Below are 17,660 nucleotides of genomic sequence, written 5' to 3'. Positions count from 1 at the left end.
AGCAAACAGAAGTCAGAGCAAAAAGCAACTCTGTCACATAAAACAAGTATCTAAAATACTGCACAAATACAATTCATATCAATTCAATACGCACTTTTCTCGTGGCCATTGTTCGTATTTTTTCATGTTTTGCAAGTGTTTGTCTATACTCACCACTGGTTACAATATCGAGGCATCGCGTGGGCTCGCTCCTGCGTGGTAAGGGTGCAAACGCAACCCGTGTCTGTTTTAACACCATTTGCAATGAAGCAAAAATGAATCCATAATGGAGTTCAGCACACCGGTGTGTTGGAATTGTGGGTTTACTCTCCAACACACCGATGTCCTGAATTAGTAGCGAATTGGCATGTTGTGTGTACATGACAAACCTTACTTAAATTGGCTGTGTCGGGTGGTGGCGGGTTTAACGGCACATTTATATTTACGCGATCTAACCGAAAAACATCTATGTATAATATTGGTCACGAAAGCCTACTTGTTAGACAAAACATTTTTTACCTCAAAGGTTTGTTGGTTCAAATAATATTGCTCATATAGTGTATTTCATTTATAAAGTGATTACTTATTCATTTCATTTACTTCATTTTCGCACAAGGCTTGTTATCTGCCTTTTTTAAATAACAAATATAGCAGGATGTGTCGGCAGCTCATTTCCTGTATAAACCGAATATTTCTGTGGTCAAAAGTTCTGACAACTAAGTCGAGAGAAGTCGTGACTACATATCTTCGATTTATTTTTGAATGGGAGCTATGAATCACACATGGGGAATGCATATATTATATTCAGTTGATCACTACCATCAAATTCTATCAATTTTATGCGAGACGGCTCTCGAGGGCCGTTGTGTACCATGCGCTATTTTTCAGATTTTTCACAAATGTTTTATGTTAAATAAATAACGAAAATGATTGATGTACATTTCATCTTAGATGCGTGCAATATTAAGTCGTGCAATCAATATTCCCCGAAACGGGTGACTTCGCATAGCAGTGGAGATATAACGTTCCACCCTCGGTAACAGCATGTTTTTAATCACGCATGCATGCCTGGTGAAAACTCTGAGAACAAAAACTACTCCGCAAATTCCAAGATAAGCTGTCTCTTGTGACCGAGGAACGAGCTACACTGGAATTGCGATGGAAAGTCAATTTCCCCATGTGCCACCTTTGTTGTTGGCTAAACTCCGAGCCAGCCATTCCCTCGATTAAACAAAAAGGCGTTCACATCTGAAAAGCGAGCGTGCGCGTGTTGCCCAAACCACACTTCACACACGAGCGCTCAGCGTGTGATGGGACTTGCAGCTCATAGTCTACCTTGTGGGTCATGGTTACCGGATTTGGTTGTGAACAGTAAACCTGATTGCACGTACCGTAAACGGGACTTGTAGTAATACGGAGTAGACTTACTCATCGGCGATCATTTGTAAAAATGAAAAATGCACGCGTCTGTGCACACAGCAATTATCGCAGAAAAGCACATTAAGGAAATGATGACACACCACGCAAGGACAAGCCTGAATATCCAATGCGCCTCGAAAGTCATTAAATCGTGTAGGTGTATCATACACTGTATTGTACAACAACGAGCGGAGCGCCGGGTGGCTAAAGCGCAGCAAGTTGGCACAGTAGGGGGCACAGGTGGTGCATCAGCCAGTCATCTCAGTCATCTCAGTCAGTCGACCCGTGGCACCTGGGTCTGCCCCGTGACCTCCTGCCAGCGGGCGTTCGACACTTCACGTGGCCTCAAGGTGCACATGGCCTGGCACAAGCGTTGTGGTGACGTCACCGCCACTTAGTGGCGAATGTCGGTTGTTACTCTTTGGTTTTATTCGGTAAAGTCACGTAGGTAAAACAACTTACAATAAATAAAAATATAAGAAACAAAACACGACGTTTCGGAGGCAACGCAAGCTTCCGTCTTCAGGTGGGACCAGTCACAGCAGGAAGCTTGCGTTGCCTCCGAAACGTCGTGTTTTAATTGTTTATTTTAATTTATTTTAATTTGTTTTATCTACGTGACTTTACCGAATAAAACCAAAGAGTATGAATCCTTGCAGTCACGAAAGCTTCAAATCTAGGATGTCGGTTGTTGATGTTGTACTGTACATTATCTGGATTATAAGACGCACGTTTTTTTTTCCCATAACATTTGTGATCAGATTCGTACACCTGTGTTGAACACCGGGCGCCAAGTGTTTAGGTGCGTCTAACATTCCCGGCGGTCTCTTTAATCCAGAGAATGCGGTATATACAACTTCATTCGGTTGTACATGTCACAATTATCCGTGGCACAGACGTTGTGCTATGTGCCCTATGTGAATATAACAAGTACGTTTAAAACTTAGCCTCCGTGGCCGGAGGTCAGCATTGCATTGTGAATAAATGCACAACCAAATTTAAGTGCATTATTAATAACTAGCTGTACTACCCGGCTTCGCCCGGGACTTGGACCCACCACGCGCAGCCGCCTTTGTCTCCCCAGTGGCGATGTTCACACACCACACCAGTTACTCGTTTGAGGCTGAGTCGACCTAGGGGAGGCCCAGGACCGGTTGAAATAATCGTCACCGGTGGTGGCCGTGAGTGGGAGTCGAACTCAGGTCGCCGGGTTCATAGCGCGGCGCGCTAACCGCTACACTACAATGCGTTACGCTTCCACATGCGCGGGTCACGTGACAGATTTGACGTCACAGCTCACTTGCCGTGAAAAAAATATATACATTATTGAGCTCCCCCCACAAAAAAATATAAAGTGTATTTTTATCATTTTTGCATGGTGTACAGTCTGGAAAGTACCCACATGGCAAATTTCAAGTTTGTTGCATGTCGTGAAGTACGCTAAACATTTTTAACAGACACACATATTCACAACTTTGCCTTTCATATACATGGAGATATGGAGATCGTAGCTCTGTGGAAGGAGCTGTTTGGGACTTGCTCATAGAGACATTTCAGGGCTGCCACCTTGATTAATAATGCTAGATCGTGGCGCCTTACCTGTCGTATGAGAACTTGCAATATTTTTTCTGTGTTCCCTTCTTTATTAAATTACCTGTAAGGCGTGTGAAAATTTTAAGTCAGTGCGCACGGATACAGCAGCCTTGGTAATTCAGTGCATTAGCCACGTCAGCAAGTTCCTCTTAAATGGGAATAAACTGGAAATTAAAACGCACATCTGGTCACTTCAAGTGGTGAGCCTGCCGATATAAATTATATCATCGGCAATGGCCCTTCATCATAGCACAAAGCCATGCGCGGGTCACGTGACATATTTCTCAGGCACCACTGCCAAAGAAGCAGCAGCAGCATTACCAACCACCGATTAGCAGTGTTGACTACGTACGGTGCAAAAGAAACTCAACATACCTGTGCGTACGTACAACCAACTTGTCCAATTTAAATTGTGGGTAAGGCACAGACAACTCTGTGTGACGTCTCGGTGGCGTGTTCCTGGCCGCCCCTCCATTAAAGCCTTGTTCTCTCATTAACTACTCCTATAAGTATGGCCAGTGTGGAAGAGTAGGCCGATGAACAAGCAACGGCATTGCTGCAACTCTATCTTTTAATTAACATTTTAATAGCGGCTGCAAAAATAATGAATCACTTTTCACACATTCATTGGACACGCTTACAGCGTGACATGCAGAGTCCATCGCATACTTAACAGATAATTAAATCATGGATTCTCCCTCCGTTGGCGTCACCGCACCAAAACAGAATATCTCGAATTCGGTCCATCGGCCAATTGACCTTCCAGACTTGTGTTGTCAACCAACATCATTTGTTTTCAACACGCAACATCTGGAGGGGTTTCGCAAACCTTCTGAGAATCATCGGCACAGAGTCAGTCTTGCTAAACAAAGGACAGAATCAGATGGGTTTTTTTTCTTAAGAATCCAGAATATTAATTTATCCTGGAGGAATCCGATCAGCTATGAAGCTCTTTATTCACAGATTTCCAGGAGGCGGGCTTACCAGATGTTATTGGGCAAGGGCGCGCTTATACTGTATATGCTGAACGTGTAATGTAATATCCTCTTTTTTTATTTCCCCAGTAACTTTTGAATTGCGATATTGCAGTAGGTCTATTAATTTTTACTGTACTGCGGTGTCAATGTCGTCTCCCCTGTGGCATCGATGCTGACTGGCGCGTGCCCCGCGTGTGTTTCTGTGTCTGCAGTTCTCTGTGGGGAGCGGTGGCATAGCGGTCAGCGCTACGCTGCGCTACGAACCCGGCGACCCGAGTTCGACTCCCGCTCACGGCCAACACCGGTGACGATTATCTGAACCGGTCCTGGGCCTCCCCTAGGTCGACTCAACCTCAAGCGAGTACCTGGTGCGTTGTGTAAGCATCGCCACTAGGGAGACAAAGGCGGCCGGGCGTGGTGCTGGACACCCACCGCCGCGTGTTCCGTGATGGCCTTCATAGGTGCTCTCTAGATTTGAAGTTTTCGTGGCTGCAAGGATCCATATTCTTTTGCTTGTGTTGCAATCGAAACGTCGTGATTTAATTTATTTTATTTTTTCACCTACGTGACTTTACCGAAAGAACCAAAGTGTTCATAGGTGCTGCTCGCTAACAGCACTTGCCCAAACAGTCTGTTCAGGCTATACGGGGGGATGATCTTTGTAGTTTTGTTTGCAGTTCTCTGAGAGTGAACGCAACCCGCTGTGGCATATGGATCAGCACAAAAGAAAAGAAAACCGTGGTCATTAACACAATCAAGTTGAAACGAAAAACTGAGAGGTGTTGCAAAGAGGCACGGCGAGATGCATGCTTGGGGATTACATTGAGAGATCAGTAAGAGGAGCACGTGGATAGCAGAGAACGCCGCAGGTGAACGACATCGTTCAAACTGTTAATACGGGTGGACTCGGGCGAGAGACGCTGCGAGAAGAGGCGATGACCGCTGGGTCAAGAATAATGACGAAGTGCCGACAAAGGAGGGGGGGGTGGTGGATGCCACGCGTCTGGGAGTACGCCGACTGAAAGTCCACGGAACGATGAAAACAGACTTCTGTATGGATTGTATACTCTAGATATTATCGCTAGGTCGCAATAGATGCCTCGTGATAATGACAATGGCGATTACGATCATTCACGTTCTGAATGGGAATTGATCAATAGCGTGCTTGTGCTCAAAATAATCCGGATAAATGAATACGTTACACCTATCAAACAAAATTGGTACGACTTGGGGGTGGGTGGGGGAGACTTTTCATCCAGCAGTGGATTGAGCATGGCTGATGATTCCGAGGACGACGATGACAGTAATCATTACTCACGGGAAGGGTCGAGGTCACGGTGATCTGCGCCGGGTCGTCAGCGTTGTCCTTGGGTCTCGACAGACACTTGCACAGGGCCAGGATCACGGCCAGTCCAGCGCCGGTCCCCAGCACTGACCCCAGCAGCACAGCGGCTAGCACCATGGTGGTCCAAGACTGTTCAAGGAGGCTTTGGGCAGCCGCTAAACAACTGTGAACCTGGTGCGCTTGGCAGCCACTGCCTTGGATAGAAAAGGCAATAACAAACACAACAACAACAAAAAAAACCCCAATAAAGCTGCTCGCAAAACAAAATCTGCTCTTCACTGTTTACATTGGCAGGGCCACGCCAGGCGTTCGTGCGCAGCCATATAGCGGTGTTATAGCTGAAGGTGAAACTCTACTGAGACAGGCGAGGAGGACGTGTGGTTCTGAGTGGGATGACTTCGGTAATGCGATAGATTCCCGCTCGGCGGAGTAGCTGCTGCGCTGCGCGATGCGCTTCGGGGTGGGGTGGGGAAGCTCCAACAAAGGGTTGGCTCGTGGAGTGCAATCGACGCAGGCTCATTCAGAAAAAGCTCAACGCACGCACCGACACACATGCACACTGACACACACACAGAGAGAGCGAGAGAGAGAGAGCCACACGCACGCCGAGAAGCCCTCAACACCACCCCCCACACACTCGTGCCCTGCGGGGTGGGAGAATGTGCGTCACGGCGCGGGCTCCCCACCATCCCGCCCACGCTCCAAGCCCATACAAGGAGCAAGCAGTCGAGATGCCGAATTCCCTCCTGCACACCAAAGATCCCCCATCAGCCCTCCCGTGTAGCCTTTAACGGACTGGTGGTGCAAGTGCCGATTGCGAGTAGCAGCCTTGTGTGCTTGCACAGCGCGCTGGCTAGCACCACGCCCGTCCGCCTTTGTCTCCCCGGTGCCGATTTTTAAACACCGCACACGGGCACTCAATTAAGGCTGAGTCGACCGAGTGGAGGCCATCACGACCGGCTCAGATATTGGTCATCGATATCGGTCGTGAGCGGGAATCGCGCAGTGCGCTCACCGCTGCGCCACCGCTCCATCACCTCCACTATAATCATCTCCACACATCCCCCCTCCACCAGATAAGAACTCCCTCCCACCACCGCCCACCGCGCCGGATGCTCGCTAATCACGTCGGCACACAGCGATAAGCCCCGCAAGCGCATCTGTCGAGGATCTGCGTGATTATTTGTTGGACGTTTCCATTTTTTTTAGCCGCTGCTTGCGACGATGTTTGGTGGTTGGTTTTTTTTATTGTTGTTGCTGCACCACCAGAGCGCAAATTAACGAATGCGTGCGTTGCGTGGACAGGGCCGGTCCGTGATCGCTGCGGGGACATCTCCTTGTGTGCGTGTGCGTTCGACGCGGTGTGGGCAGCGCTACAAACCCGGTGCCACCCGAGTTCGATTCCCGCTCACGGCCAACACCGGTGACGATTATCTGAACCGGTCCTGGGCCTCCCCTTAGGTCGACTCAGCCTCAAACGGGTACCCTGGTGCGGCGTGCAAACATCGCCACTGGGAAGACAAAGGCGGCCGGGCCTGATGTTGGCACACCCGCAAACCCCTCGTGTACCGTGCCGGTCTTCATAGGTGCTCGTTAACAGCACTTGCCCCAACAGTCTGTTCAGGCTATACGGGGGTTCTTTGTCTTTGCTCTACGAGGTGCATCCTGGTGCGCTGGCGTAGCGCTTGCTTCGTGTTGTAATTGTCGTTGTTGTTGCTTCGTGTCATTATTCATTAGCTCTGCATTGCAAATGTTGCGCTGTGAGAAATGTGCATTGTGGACCGTCAGAGATGACCATGGCTTTTCTTTGGGGGTCGCGTGATCAGATTCGTACACCTTTGTTGCGTGGCGAGATCACGGCTAATGACGGTGCCGACGAAGGGACATTTGACCTGATATCTCGTAAGAATTTAAGGGTTTGTTTTGGCGGTTGATTGTTTTTTTTGTCGTGATTATGCTGGGGTTTTTAAAAATTTATAGATTTTTGTAGCCCAGGATGCTACCGTGGCTGTAATGGTTCGCGGCACTGGACTGCCAGTTGAAAATAAATAGTGTTTGTTCAATCCTCCCCACCTCTCTCCACCCAGCAGTATAAATCCATAAACTCTCGCTTATCTATTGATGGGGTGAAGTGTGGGTACTCCCACATCCTTGAAGACGTTTGGCCGGGCGTGGAAGAGTCGCCCAAATATTCTTGGGAGGGATTGTCTAAAGCAGCTCCATCTTGTGGAAACCCTTCAGCCAGCAGCGGCGTAAGCAGGAAATTGCAAGTCTTCACCCTTGTATCCCGGGTCTCCCCTGTAAAACGAGACTTGTAGTCTCGTTGGCCTCGGTAAAACAGATTAGACTTAGTACTAATTGGTGCTCATTTGTAAAAAACGAAAAATTCACACGTCTGTGCATACAGCAATTATCTCACAAAGCACATTAAGGAAATGATGAAACACCGCGTCAGGATGTGACAAGCCTGATAATGCAATGCGCCTTTAAAGTTACCAAATAATATTCAAATCATGTTCCGTAGGTGTATCATTTACTGCACTCTACATTATGGGGAGCGGTAGTGTAGAGGTTAGTGCGCTGCGCTACGAACCTGGTGAACCCGAGTTCGATTCCCGCTCACGGCCAACACCAGTGACGATTATCTGAACTCTGTCCTGGGCTTCCCCTAGGCCGACTCAACCTCAAATGAGTACCTGGTGCGGTGTGTAAAAAGGCGTGGTGCTGGCCACCCACCCCCTCCTGTGCTGTTCCGGCCTTCATAGGTGCTCGCTAACGGCACTTTCCCCAACAGTCTGTTCAGGCTCTACGGGGGATCTTTGTCTTTCATAGTTCATTTATTTGGTATAGCCCTGTGAGCCATTCGGCTCTTGAATCGGGTGCAACCGCAACAAACAAAAAACATGAACAAGAAAACATCTTAAAGTGATTTTGTGACTGTGCAAAAGCTGGGCGTGTGTTTCATAGTCCGGGAGGTGTTTGTGTGATCAGATTCGTACACGTTTGTTTAACACCCGGCACAAGGCCTGTTGTTCATCTTACTTTCCGGAGTGTCTAAATATCTGGGGACTACGGTCTCAATGGAAATGCATTAATAAGTTAGGCGGACGATGTGGTGGCCAATCCACTGCTGGATGATAGCTTCCGCACGCCACTGCGGGGTGATTGGGGTCACTTGATCATACTTCACCACTCTGGTTGATACATGCGACGTAATTATTCTGCCTTCCACTGTCCACAAAGTGGTGGTCGGTCGCCTTTCCAAGCATTAGCCTGATTCAACCCTGCTTAACTTCCTAAATCTGATGGGACCGGGTGCATTCCACGCAATTCGGTACATAGATTGCCAACCCAGTGGTTGGAGTGGATAATAAAAAAAAATCCACTTGATCTTCTGTAGGGTAGAGAGAGCTTCCCGTGTCTTCGCATGCTACTGTGGGTGTGTAGTAATCTATTTTGATCAGTTAATGTGTTAAAGACACGGAGGCAAGGGCCCATGCCATATCTTCAGGTTTGTTTGGGTTATAATCAAATTCATTCATAATCAAATATTCATATCGTGTTCTCCATCGCGTTCTCCCCATCTGAGAAAAAGGAGCCAGGAGAATTCAACAGAGGGCCTTAGAAGGGGGCCACTGGGGCCCATGCACAGTTTTTTTTTACCTTTTTTAATTTATTGAAGTAATTAGAATTTGAATGTATTAAAATAATAACAAAAATTGCTCGACTAAAAACACACTGCAGCAGGGCAATATAGTCTGGTCATGCGTTTATTATTAATGAGCCCCATCCCTTGGCCAGCTATTACTAACATATTGAAAAATCCATGTTCATTAGGGGTGCTACTCTGTGCCAAGGCACCCCAGCCGGTCCCATATGAGTGGAATGTCAATTACAGTGTCTTTTTATTACTGGACATCTGTTGAAGAAAGCTTCATAGCTCATCAGATTTCTCCAGGATTAATTCTAGATTGTATATCATGGGACCTTTTTTTGCCAGTATCAAAGTATGAAAAATATGAATAGGTTTTCAACATCTTAACGCATCTTCTGGGCTCTTTCGGTAAAGTCACGTAGAATGGAGATAAAATAATAAAAATAATAACAGAATAAAATTCTGTTATTATTATTATTATTAAAAATAATAACAAAATAATAAAAATAACAGAATAAAATTATGTTATTATTAAAAATTATAAAAATAATAATAATAACAGAATTCTGTTAATAACAGAATTCTGTTATTATTATTTTTATTATTTTATCTCCATTCTACGTGACTTTACCGAAAGAGCCCAGAAGATTAATCCCTGCAGTCACGAAAGCTTTAAATCGAAATCTTAACGCATGTTTTATTGCCAGAAAAGGTAAAACCTCTTATTTTTCAATATAGATTCTGATTATAATTTCAATGCTCGCTAATCACGCTCCATAACCCCGCATTGAGCTACGGTAATGAAAGTCAGAGACGGTCAGGACTGCTGATTAATTAGTGGAAGAATACAGAAAAGCAAAAGGGCTCTTTAAAAATTAATGGTGATCCATAAAAACGGGGCCTAACAGGCAAAAGCCATTGCTAATACTTTATGATGCTGCATTTTTACATCAGCGTGCACGTATACATCAACACGCGCACACGTATACTTGTATGTATATTTGAAAGTGTAAAGGCCTATGTTCTTTGTATTTTAGATATTATTTTTCACACTGCATGTCTTATGTAATTTTATGCTTCAAGATATATGATGAGAACCCCGTGTCAATCCGTTGGTCACGAGAGCTGCTTGACCATACTTCACCACATTGGTAAGTGCAGTTTTTGCGAACGAGGTGTGGGGCCCAGGATTGGATAAGGTATCATTCGCCACTCATGTTCGTCGTGGCCAGGAATCTAACTCGCATCACCGTGTTCGAAGCACAGTGTGCTCATCACTGCACCACTGCTCCATCCACAATATTACTTCAACAATTGAAATCTGGGGAGAAAACTGCAGAACAATGCGATGGAGATGCAAATGTTGCTGTAAATCATTGGCAGCTATAACTCACAAGTATGTCTCTGATTCGCATTTGTTCTCCGTTCCACGTGTTTTCTCATTATCAGTCTTTTTATTTATTTTATACTGGAGGAATCCGATGAGCTATAAAGCTCTTTTTCACACACGTTCAGTCGATTATAATGACAGTAAATGAATGTGAGATGGGGCAGGACATGACGGTAGAGGGGATGATGGCCGATGGACTTAGAGGCCAGTGATGGAGCAGCAGCCAAAGGAGGGAACCCGCTTCACCGGGCGACCACCGCTGAGATGGAGCCGTGAGATCCCTGGTGCGGAGGAGCGAGACGGATTGTGACATCACGAGAACATTGAGGGTATGCAACGACGTAGGGAGAGGCCTTCTTCATACAGCGGTGGGTATATCATGGCTGATGGTAACATTATAAACAGCAATTGAACACTGCTTGTGTTCAAATAATATAGAAAATGTGTTACACGCTAAAGCCACGCGTAACATCAGGATCAGTTCTGCAAAAGCACCAAAAAATGAAAGTGTTTAGGTCCATTAACCTATGGGTCTTCTGTGTCCAATGTTTTCCATCTGCATTTTCTTTAACAAACTATGGACCAGTTATGACTTTCAGAGCCTCGTCAGCATGGTTTGCTTCATTAAGCAAATGCAGTTGGTGGTATAGTAGTTTCTTGCCCATTTGTAATGTTATTACTCATAATCTGTAGAGACAGAATAGACCAGCATGGCAAGGTATGGTCAAAAAAGCCCCAAGAGCACGATTCCATGAGCGGGCCGATCATCCAGCAGTGGATTGACAAAGTGCTGGAAATTATTTGGAATGCTATGGTTGAATGTGTTATTCTATTTAAAGTCATGCCTTTTAACTTATAGAAATACTTATTTTCAACGTTGTTTATTTTTATTTCAAAAATATATATAAAATAGTGCCAAACATAACTTTGGAAAACTATCATTAATTTTGAGGTGAGTCAAAGTAACCGAGTGGATTATAATTCACGGTCAATGTTGACTCGAAGGCTTCACGGCAAATCGTTCACCACTGCCCTCTCTTGGTCACACAAAGACATCACAACCATAACACGATGGAACACAATTTTTGTTCCTGGGTAGTAAGTGTTATTTCGTAATTGCTTATGCCTAAAAAGTGTAGAAAATGGCTATTTTTCCCCACAAACTTTGCTTTTGTGACCAGGACAGTGATATTGTAAAATGTACCTATTTTAAATGAGAAAACGGGAGAATTAGTGTCTTTTCGTTCACATAAAGTCAGAAAAAAACAACATGAATAAAAATTTACATGTATTTATACTAAAGTAATACAAAAATGACTACAAAAGATTTAGAAGTGAGTAGTTTTTCGAGATTTACGATTATACTGTAAATCACTTTCACGAATCAGCCCCCAAATGTAGTCTCCCATCATGGTCTCGTTATACTGTCCTTCGTAGCGGCGTTCAAAGTCCAGTATGTCCTGGTGGAAGCACTCGCCTTGCTCCTCCGAGTACGCTCCCAGTTCTCCTTGAATGTATCAAGATGAGCATCAAGGATATGGACTTTGAAAGACATCCTACAGCCCATTGTGCCGTAGTTCTTCACCAGAGTCTCAACCAGCTCCACATAGTTTTCGATCTTGTGATTGCCCAGGAAGCCACGAATCACTGCGACAAAGCTGTTCCAAGCTGCTTTCTCCTTACTAATGAGCTTCTTGGGGAATTCATTGCACTCCAGGATCTTCTTTATCTGTGGTCCGACGAAGACACCGGCTTTGACCTTTGCCTCAGACAGCTTAGAGAAGAAGTCTTGAAGGTACTTGAAGGCTGCCGACTCCTTATCTACAGCTCTGACAAATTGTTTCACAAGGCCCAATTTGATGTGCAGTGGTGGCATCAGCACCTTCTGGGGGTCCACCAGTGGCTCCAACTTGACGTTGTTTCTCCCCACAGAGAACTCGGTCCGCTGTGGCCAGTCCCACCTGTGGTAGTGCGCCTTGGTGTCTAAATCTTTTGCAGTCATTTTTGTATAACTTTAGTATAAATACATGTTAATTTTGATTTATGTGTTTTTTATGACTTTATGTGAACGAAAAGACACATTCGCCCGTTTTCTCATTCAAAATAGGTAAATTTCGAAATATCACCATCCTGGTCACAAAAGCAAAGTTTTTGGGGAATAATAGCCATTTTCTGTACTTTTGAGGCATAATCAATTAGGAAATAACACTTACTACCCAGGAACAAAAAATATTTTTGTTACACTGTAATCTATCAACCCAGTACTGCAGTGCAGAAGTTTTTAAATAAATAGTTTATTAGAATGATACAAATGTAACGTTCATGAATATGATATACACGCTTCCTGTAAATACATTAGACAAGTAAGTTTTAAAGAGACATGGAGCAAACGCCAGGTCGTATTTCTAAATTAGAGTTAATGTGCCCATGCGTAACACGAAACAGCACGCATACACTGCAGATAATTGGTAATCACATTTTTGCTATTGGGAGTGGAGGGTTAATGAGTTAAGTAACGATAACGATAAATATATATTCTATTAAGGTATGGCTTGCACTCATTGTCTAATTAATCAGTCATAGCACTTTGTTATTTCATTTTTGTAGGCCTTCTCACATCCCTCAATCGTAGAGGTTGTTTGACCATGCCTCACCACATTGGCCAGTTTGGGTCGGTGAATGAGGGATTACCAGAATCGGTTCATATATCACTTGCCACTGATGATAGCCTTGACCGGTCATCAAACTCAGGTCACCAAATTAATAGCACACTGCCTCTGACGACTGCACCGCTACTCCATGGCTTGTACTCAAGCAAAGTTAAACAACAACAAACACAATGATCATTTGTTCTATAGACTAAACCACTCACAAGGCCTGCTGTATGAGGCTATATACGTAATTGGAAGGAAAATTTTCTCACGATATTTTTTGTTAACGAAGGCATCGAAATATTATTTCAGCAATGTATAATTAATTAAAAACTTCCACTTTTATGATATGTTGATATGGGAATTCTTGAAAACAACCACCAGCCCCCCCTCCTTTAAAGTAAAATACTAATTTTAGGCACCTTTGAAAGAGTAAACTTACATCAATTATTTTTTTCCATCTTCATCTGTACATGTGTAAAACATACATACGCAATTAAAACATCTATATTCTACATCACCTTAAAATTAGAATCGAACATAGAATGTATTGTTTTCTGTAAATCGCACCCTGGAAGCCAGGCTACAGGTCCCGTGTGCAGGACATTCCCTTGCTGTGGTAATTCATCGAAAAAAACTGATTTCCATTTTTTGGGGAATTCCAACCAACCGACCTGAACCAAAGTAAAATACTAATTTTAGGCACATTTGATGTAAAGTAAACGCACGTAAAATTCATTTTGTCCTCCTACTTATGTACATTTGTAAAAAAATAAATAAACATGTATTCTCTAAGAGAGAAGTGCTTCTTGTTCAGTGCGAATCGCACCCAGGAAGCCAGGCTACAGGGCCCATGTGGAAGGGCATTCCTGTTCCCTGCAACATCCCCATGTTGGGCCATGGAATGCCACAGAAAGGGCCCTCTGCTCCGCCACTGAGACCCTGGGGGGCAGTGCCAATCGTGAAGAAGCCAGGTGGTACCATACACGCGGGGAAGCCCTGCATGGGCAGGGGCATGAGGTAGGGCGCTGGTGTAGAACCCGCGCTCACGCGCGTAGGGGTATTTCCTGCAAAAGCAAATAAAAACATTTAATCAGCTACAGTCCAATTGATTACAGTCATTACAAATTTACTGAAACAAGCGCACGCACACTTTACAAAGGGACGTTCAAAAGAGATGTTTTTGTCATGGAGCATACAACATCATGCAAACTCCGGTCATCATCGCAGCGGATTTTGGTTAACCATCGAACAAAGATGGTCACAGCGTCACGCGCTTTCAGATGCGCTTCTGCGGCCGTCTAGAATGCTATTATTTCCGATATTATGAAGCTACTAAAGCTCTGTACTTTTAAATTTAGATTGACAACTAATATCTCTAAAAGTGTTTTTTGTGTTTAGTTTGTTGTCCTTCCCCCGCACCTCCGATTAGCACGGTTGGCTACGTACGGTGTGCGAAAGAAGTTCAACATGCATATATACGTATGTACACAGAATGATCCTTGACTATCAACCGTCATCCGTCGCTAGAAGGGATGATGGCGCACAATGAAAAATAATCATGGCAAGGATAATGGCATCCAAGGACTCGAATGTGCCCAGAGGACATCCACCATGGGATGAAATCAGCTCGTGTACAGGCGTTCGGCTGGATTGCTACATCGCAGGATCGTGAAAGATGGCGTTGGACTGGGAAGGCCTTCATCCAGCAGTTGATCGAGCAATGCTGATGATATTTGGTAGGTATGCAAAGTTTCATCCCACAAGCAATTTTATGAACTGTCATGATCCAGGGTCATGAGTTTATTCAAAAGTTGATTATTTTATGTTTGTTTTTACTGTCCCAATTGGAATTGTTAATCGTTTTTTCTTGTCTTGTTTGCAGTTTTAGTCACACTGCTATCCTAAATATAACATTCGTTTGTAATTCACATACTATTTGCCTAGTACGTAAATAATCTACTCTCACGCACATGATTCGATGCATGTGTCGTGAGCTTAAGAAATTATTGCAGTTGATGAATCGATGCATCGGTGTATGCCAAACAATTACTGGTGGGAAAGGTCTTTTAAATGTTTTCGGCCACCACTGATGTAACGTTTTAAAGCAGGTGAACGAAAGTTCTAAAATTATCCCCCAACAATAAGTGCCCTGAGAGGTCAATGCCGGCAACATCCACCACAAAAAAAAAACCTGCCACGTATCAAACGTGCACAAGTTCCCACCTGACATTTCCGGAAAGGGAATAATATAAAAAACACATCAAGTGTACTGGAATGGCTGCTTTCATCTGCAAGAGAACTATCGTATTTGTTTGCACAGAACGTTCTTGGGTCGCGAGGTATGTGCGTGGTGGCTGCATCGCAGTGCTGACAGGTTGTGGCATTCCCACCTGCTGTGTGTTGCGATCGTTGCTGGTGCATCGCTGGTTCCCCACTGGGCCAGCCCGTGACAGCTGGGTCACATCCAAAAGGAATCCAGCAAAGGGATGGCATCATTGGCTAGAAAATTTAAGAAAACGACAAAAAGTTAGAAAAGTTTGAGACAACCTGATATGTGTTGCCTATTATTCTGAGCAATACGTTACCATAGTGGTAATTCCTCCTATCTTTAGTATAAAAAGATCAGAGTGGTATCCCACTCTAAAAACTAAGCAATTTTTTTTTTTATCTTACCAGGTAAGGCCCCACTGAGCTATGTAGCTCTTTTTTTCAGAAGCGACCTGGCCACAAACGATAGCTCAACGAAGTGGCTTGTCACGTGGAAATTTATAGTAGCCAAATGCTCTAAACGCATGTTTCTACATGTGCAGCTGTGAAATCTAATGCTGCACCTCTAGGCCAGTTCAATCTTCACTAGAATATGAAAAACTGACAATGTTGGTCACATTTTAATTTTCAGACTCTTCACATCCCTTACACGGTGCCATTCCCTAATGTGCTTAAGGTGATGGTTGCTATACGAAGGATATAGCAATGAAGTGAGTAAGAATCTTGGAGATGAAACAATACAGGACATACATGTGATCGGGGTGCAACAGTGTTTTGCAGACTTTGCTATGAACCTGGTGACCTTAGTTTGATTCCTGACCACAGTGGATTGGCATAATCGGTGATAAATGTAACGCAGGCGTGAGCTGTATGCATACGGGGAACAGCGCAATGGCCACAAAGCCCTTTCGGGCACCGAATTATGAATCGAATCAGTGGTAAGTGATACCTGAACAGGTCCTGGGCTCTGCACCCTTCACCAACCCGCATTGACCAGCATGGTAAAGTATGATCAAACAACGCCCACGCACTGCCTTCATCATTATTCTCCGTACGATTGTTTGGAATCGCTGTGAACGGACATGGGTTTGCTTGATGAAAATTGAGTGGATGAGAGTGAATTTTAGAATAATGTACACTGTATCGTGGATACCTCTGAAGCCCCATTGCTGAAGAACGCTGGACAAAACATCGAGATGCCTCTTGGAAAGTGTTTGTTTGGGGATTCCTGGCGTTCATTATTGGCCTCTGAGCCTGCAGCGTCCGTCTTGTCGTGCTCCCCTTCATCGGCGGAGCTGGTTATGCTGAGAGTTCCGTCAGATGCCTCTTGAAGCTGCCCGCACGTCCCGGTTGTTAGTGCATCACGAGCAGGATCGGGCAGAGGTTTTTGTTTGGATTTGAGTGAAGTTCTCGTCTTTTGGGGTTTCTTTTCGGGTTTCTTTTCAGTCGCCGAGTGTCTCTGCGGAACAATCCACCATTATTTCTCACTCATCACGCAGACGTGGGAAATGAAGGCGACATTTCTCATCGGAGTACGCTGAATTCGAGTCACGTACATACTTTAGTACAGACTATTGTTTACGTTTTCTTTTACTCCAAGTTATTGATATATTATCGAACAGCATCTTGAGATGCAGCTGTATTTAGATGCTCTATGAATACAATTTTTCTAATATTTTGGAAAGTTTAGGCTTTCACGCGAAACAATGGAGCATGTGGCTTTTTTCTAATGGCAGCTACGATAAAATGAAGGTCAGCTTGACAATGACACGTTTTAAAGTAGATTGAGTCCTAAGTCTACGTGGGGGACATAATCTAGCACAGGGGTCGGCAAATAAAATAACAATAAGAGGCTTTTTTTTTAAGTCGATAAAAAAACCTCTTTCACGAGCTGCAATGCATGTGGTGAATACAAGACGGTGGTCCTGAATAAATAACTTCACAAAGCAGTCCTTGAAGAGCCGCATGATGCTCTGTAGCCACAGGTTGCTGACTCCTGCTCATGACAAACTGGACTTCCATGGTAAACTGGACTTCCATGGTAAACTCGACTCCCATGGTAAATTGCACTCCCATGGTAAACTGGACTCCCATGATAAACTGGACTTCCATGGTAAACTGGACTTCCATGATAAACTGGACTCCCATGATAAACTGGACTTCCATGATAAACTGGATTCCCATGGAAAACTGGACTCCCATGGTAAGCTGGACTTCCATGGTAAAATGGACTTCCATGGTAAACTGGACTTCCATGGTAAACTCGACTCCCATGGTAAACTGGACTCCCATGGTAAACTGGACTTCCATGATAAACTGGACTTCCATGGTAAACTGGACTCCCATGGTAAACTGGACTCCCATGGTAAACTGGACTCCG

The 17,660-nt window shown here is 44.5% G+C and overlaps 2 protein-coding genes and 1 long non-coding RNA gene across 6 annotated transcripts in view; 1 reads left to right on the top strand and 2 right to left on the bottom strand.

Annotated features, from left to right (window-relative positions):
- The window catches only part of SYT13 (synaptotagmin 13), a 40,400-nt gene extending 34,462 nt beyond the window's left edge, over nucleotides 1-5,938 (bottom strand). Inside the window, exon 1 of one of the 2 annotated variants that reach the window (XM_032959968.2) lies at nucleotides 5,287-5,938. In XM_032959968.2, the coding sequence (XP_032815859.2) occupies nucleotides 5,287-5,430 (144 nt within the window). In that variant the 5' untranslated portion in view covers nucleotides 5,431-5,938. The remainder of the gene's footprint in view (nucleotides 1-5,286) is intronic. The other variant, XM_032959967.2, reaches the window with a different exon arrangement.
- LOC142928914 (uncharacterized) overlaps nucleotides 1-17,660 on the top strand; it is a 93,707-nt gene that overhangs the window by 54,311 nt on the left and 21,736 nt on the right. For both annotated transcript variants that reach the window (XR_012945217.1, XR_012945216.1), the window contains exon 2: nucleotides 4,181-4,336. This is a non-coding gene — a long non-coding RNA (uncharacterized LOC142928914). The remainder of the gene's footprint in view (nucleotides 1-4,180; nucleotides 4,337-17,660) is intronic.
- LOC116945558 (uncharacterized) overlaps nucleotides 12,631-17,660 on the bottom strand; it is a 32,011-nt gene continuing 26,981 nt past the window's right edge. For both annotated transcript variants that reach the window (XM_076069421.1, XM_076069420.1), the window contains exons 10-12: nucleotides 16,434-16,739; nucleotides 15,403-15,511; nucleotides 12,631-14,076 (exon numbers count right to left, since the gene is read on the bottom strand). In XM_076069421.1, the coding sequence (XP_075925536.1) occupies nucleotides 13,823-14,076; nucleotides 15,403-15,511; nucleotides 16,434-16,739 (669 nt within the window). In that variant the 3' untranslated portion in view covers nucleotides 12,631-13,822. The remainder of the gene's footprint in view (nucleotides 14,077-15,402; nucleotides 15,512-16,433; nucleotides 16,740-17,660) is intronic.

The sequence above is a fragment of the Petromyzon marinus genome, chromosome 24, assembly GCF_048934315.1.
Source record: "Petromyzon marinus isolate PM22_M1 ecotype Great Lakes invasive population chromosome 24, UKy_Petmar_22M1.pri1.0, whole genome shotgun sequence".
In the NCBI taxonomy this organism is placed as follows: domain Eukaryota; kingdom Metazoa; phylum Chordata; class Hyperoartia; order Petromyzontiformes; family Petromyzontidae; genus Petromyzon; species Petromyzon marinus.
Note: the sequence above shows the minus strand (reverse complement) of the source record. Positions and strands in the feature narration are given on the sequence as shown.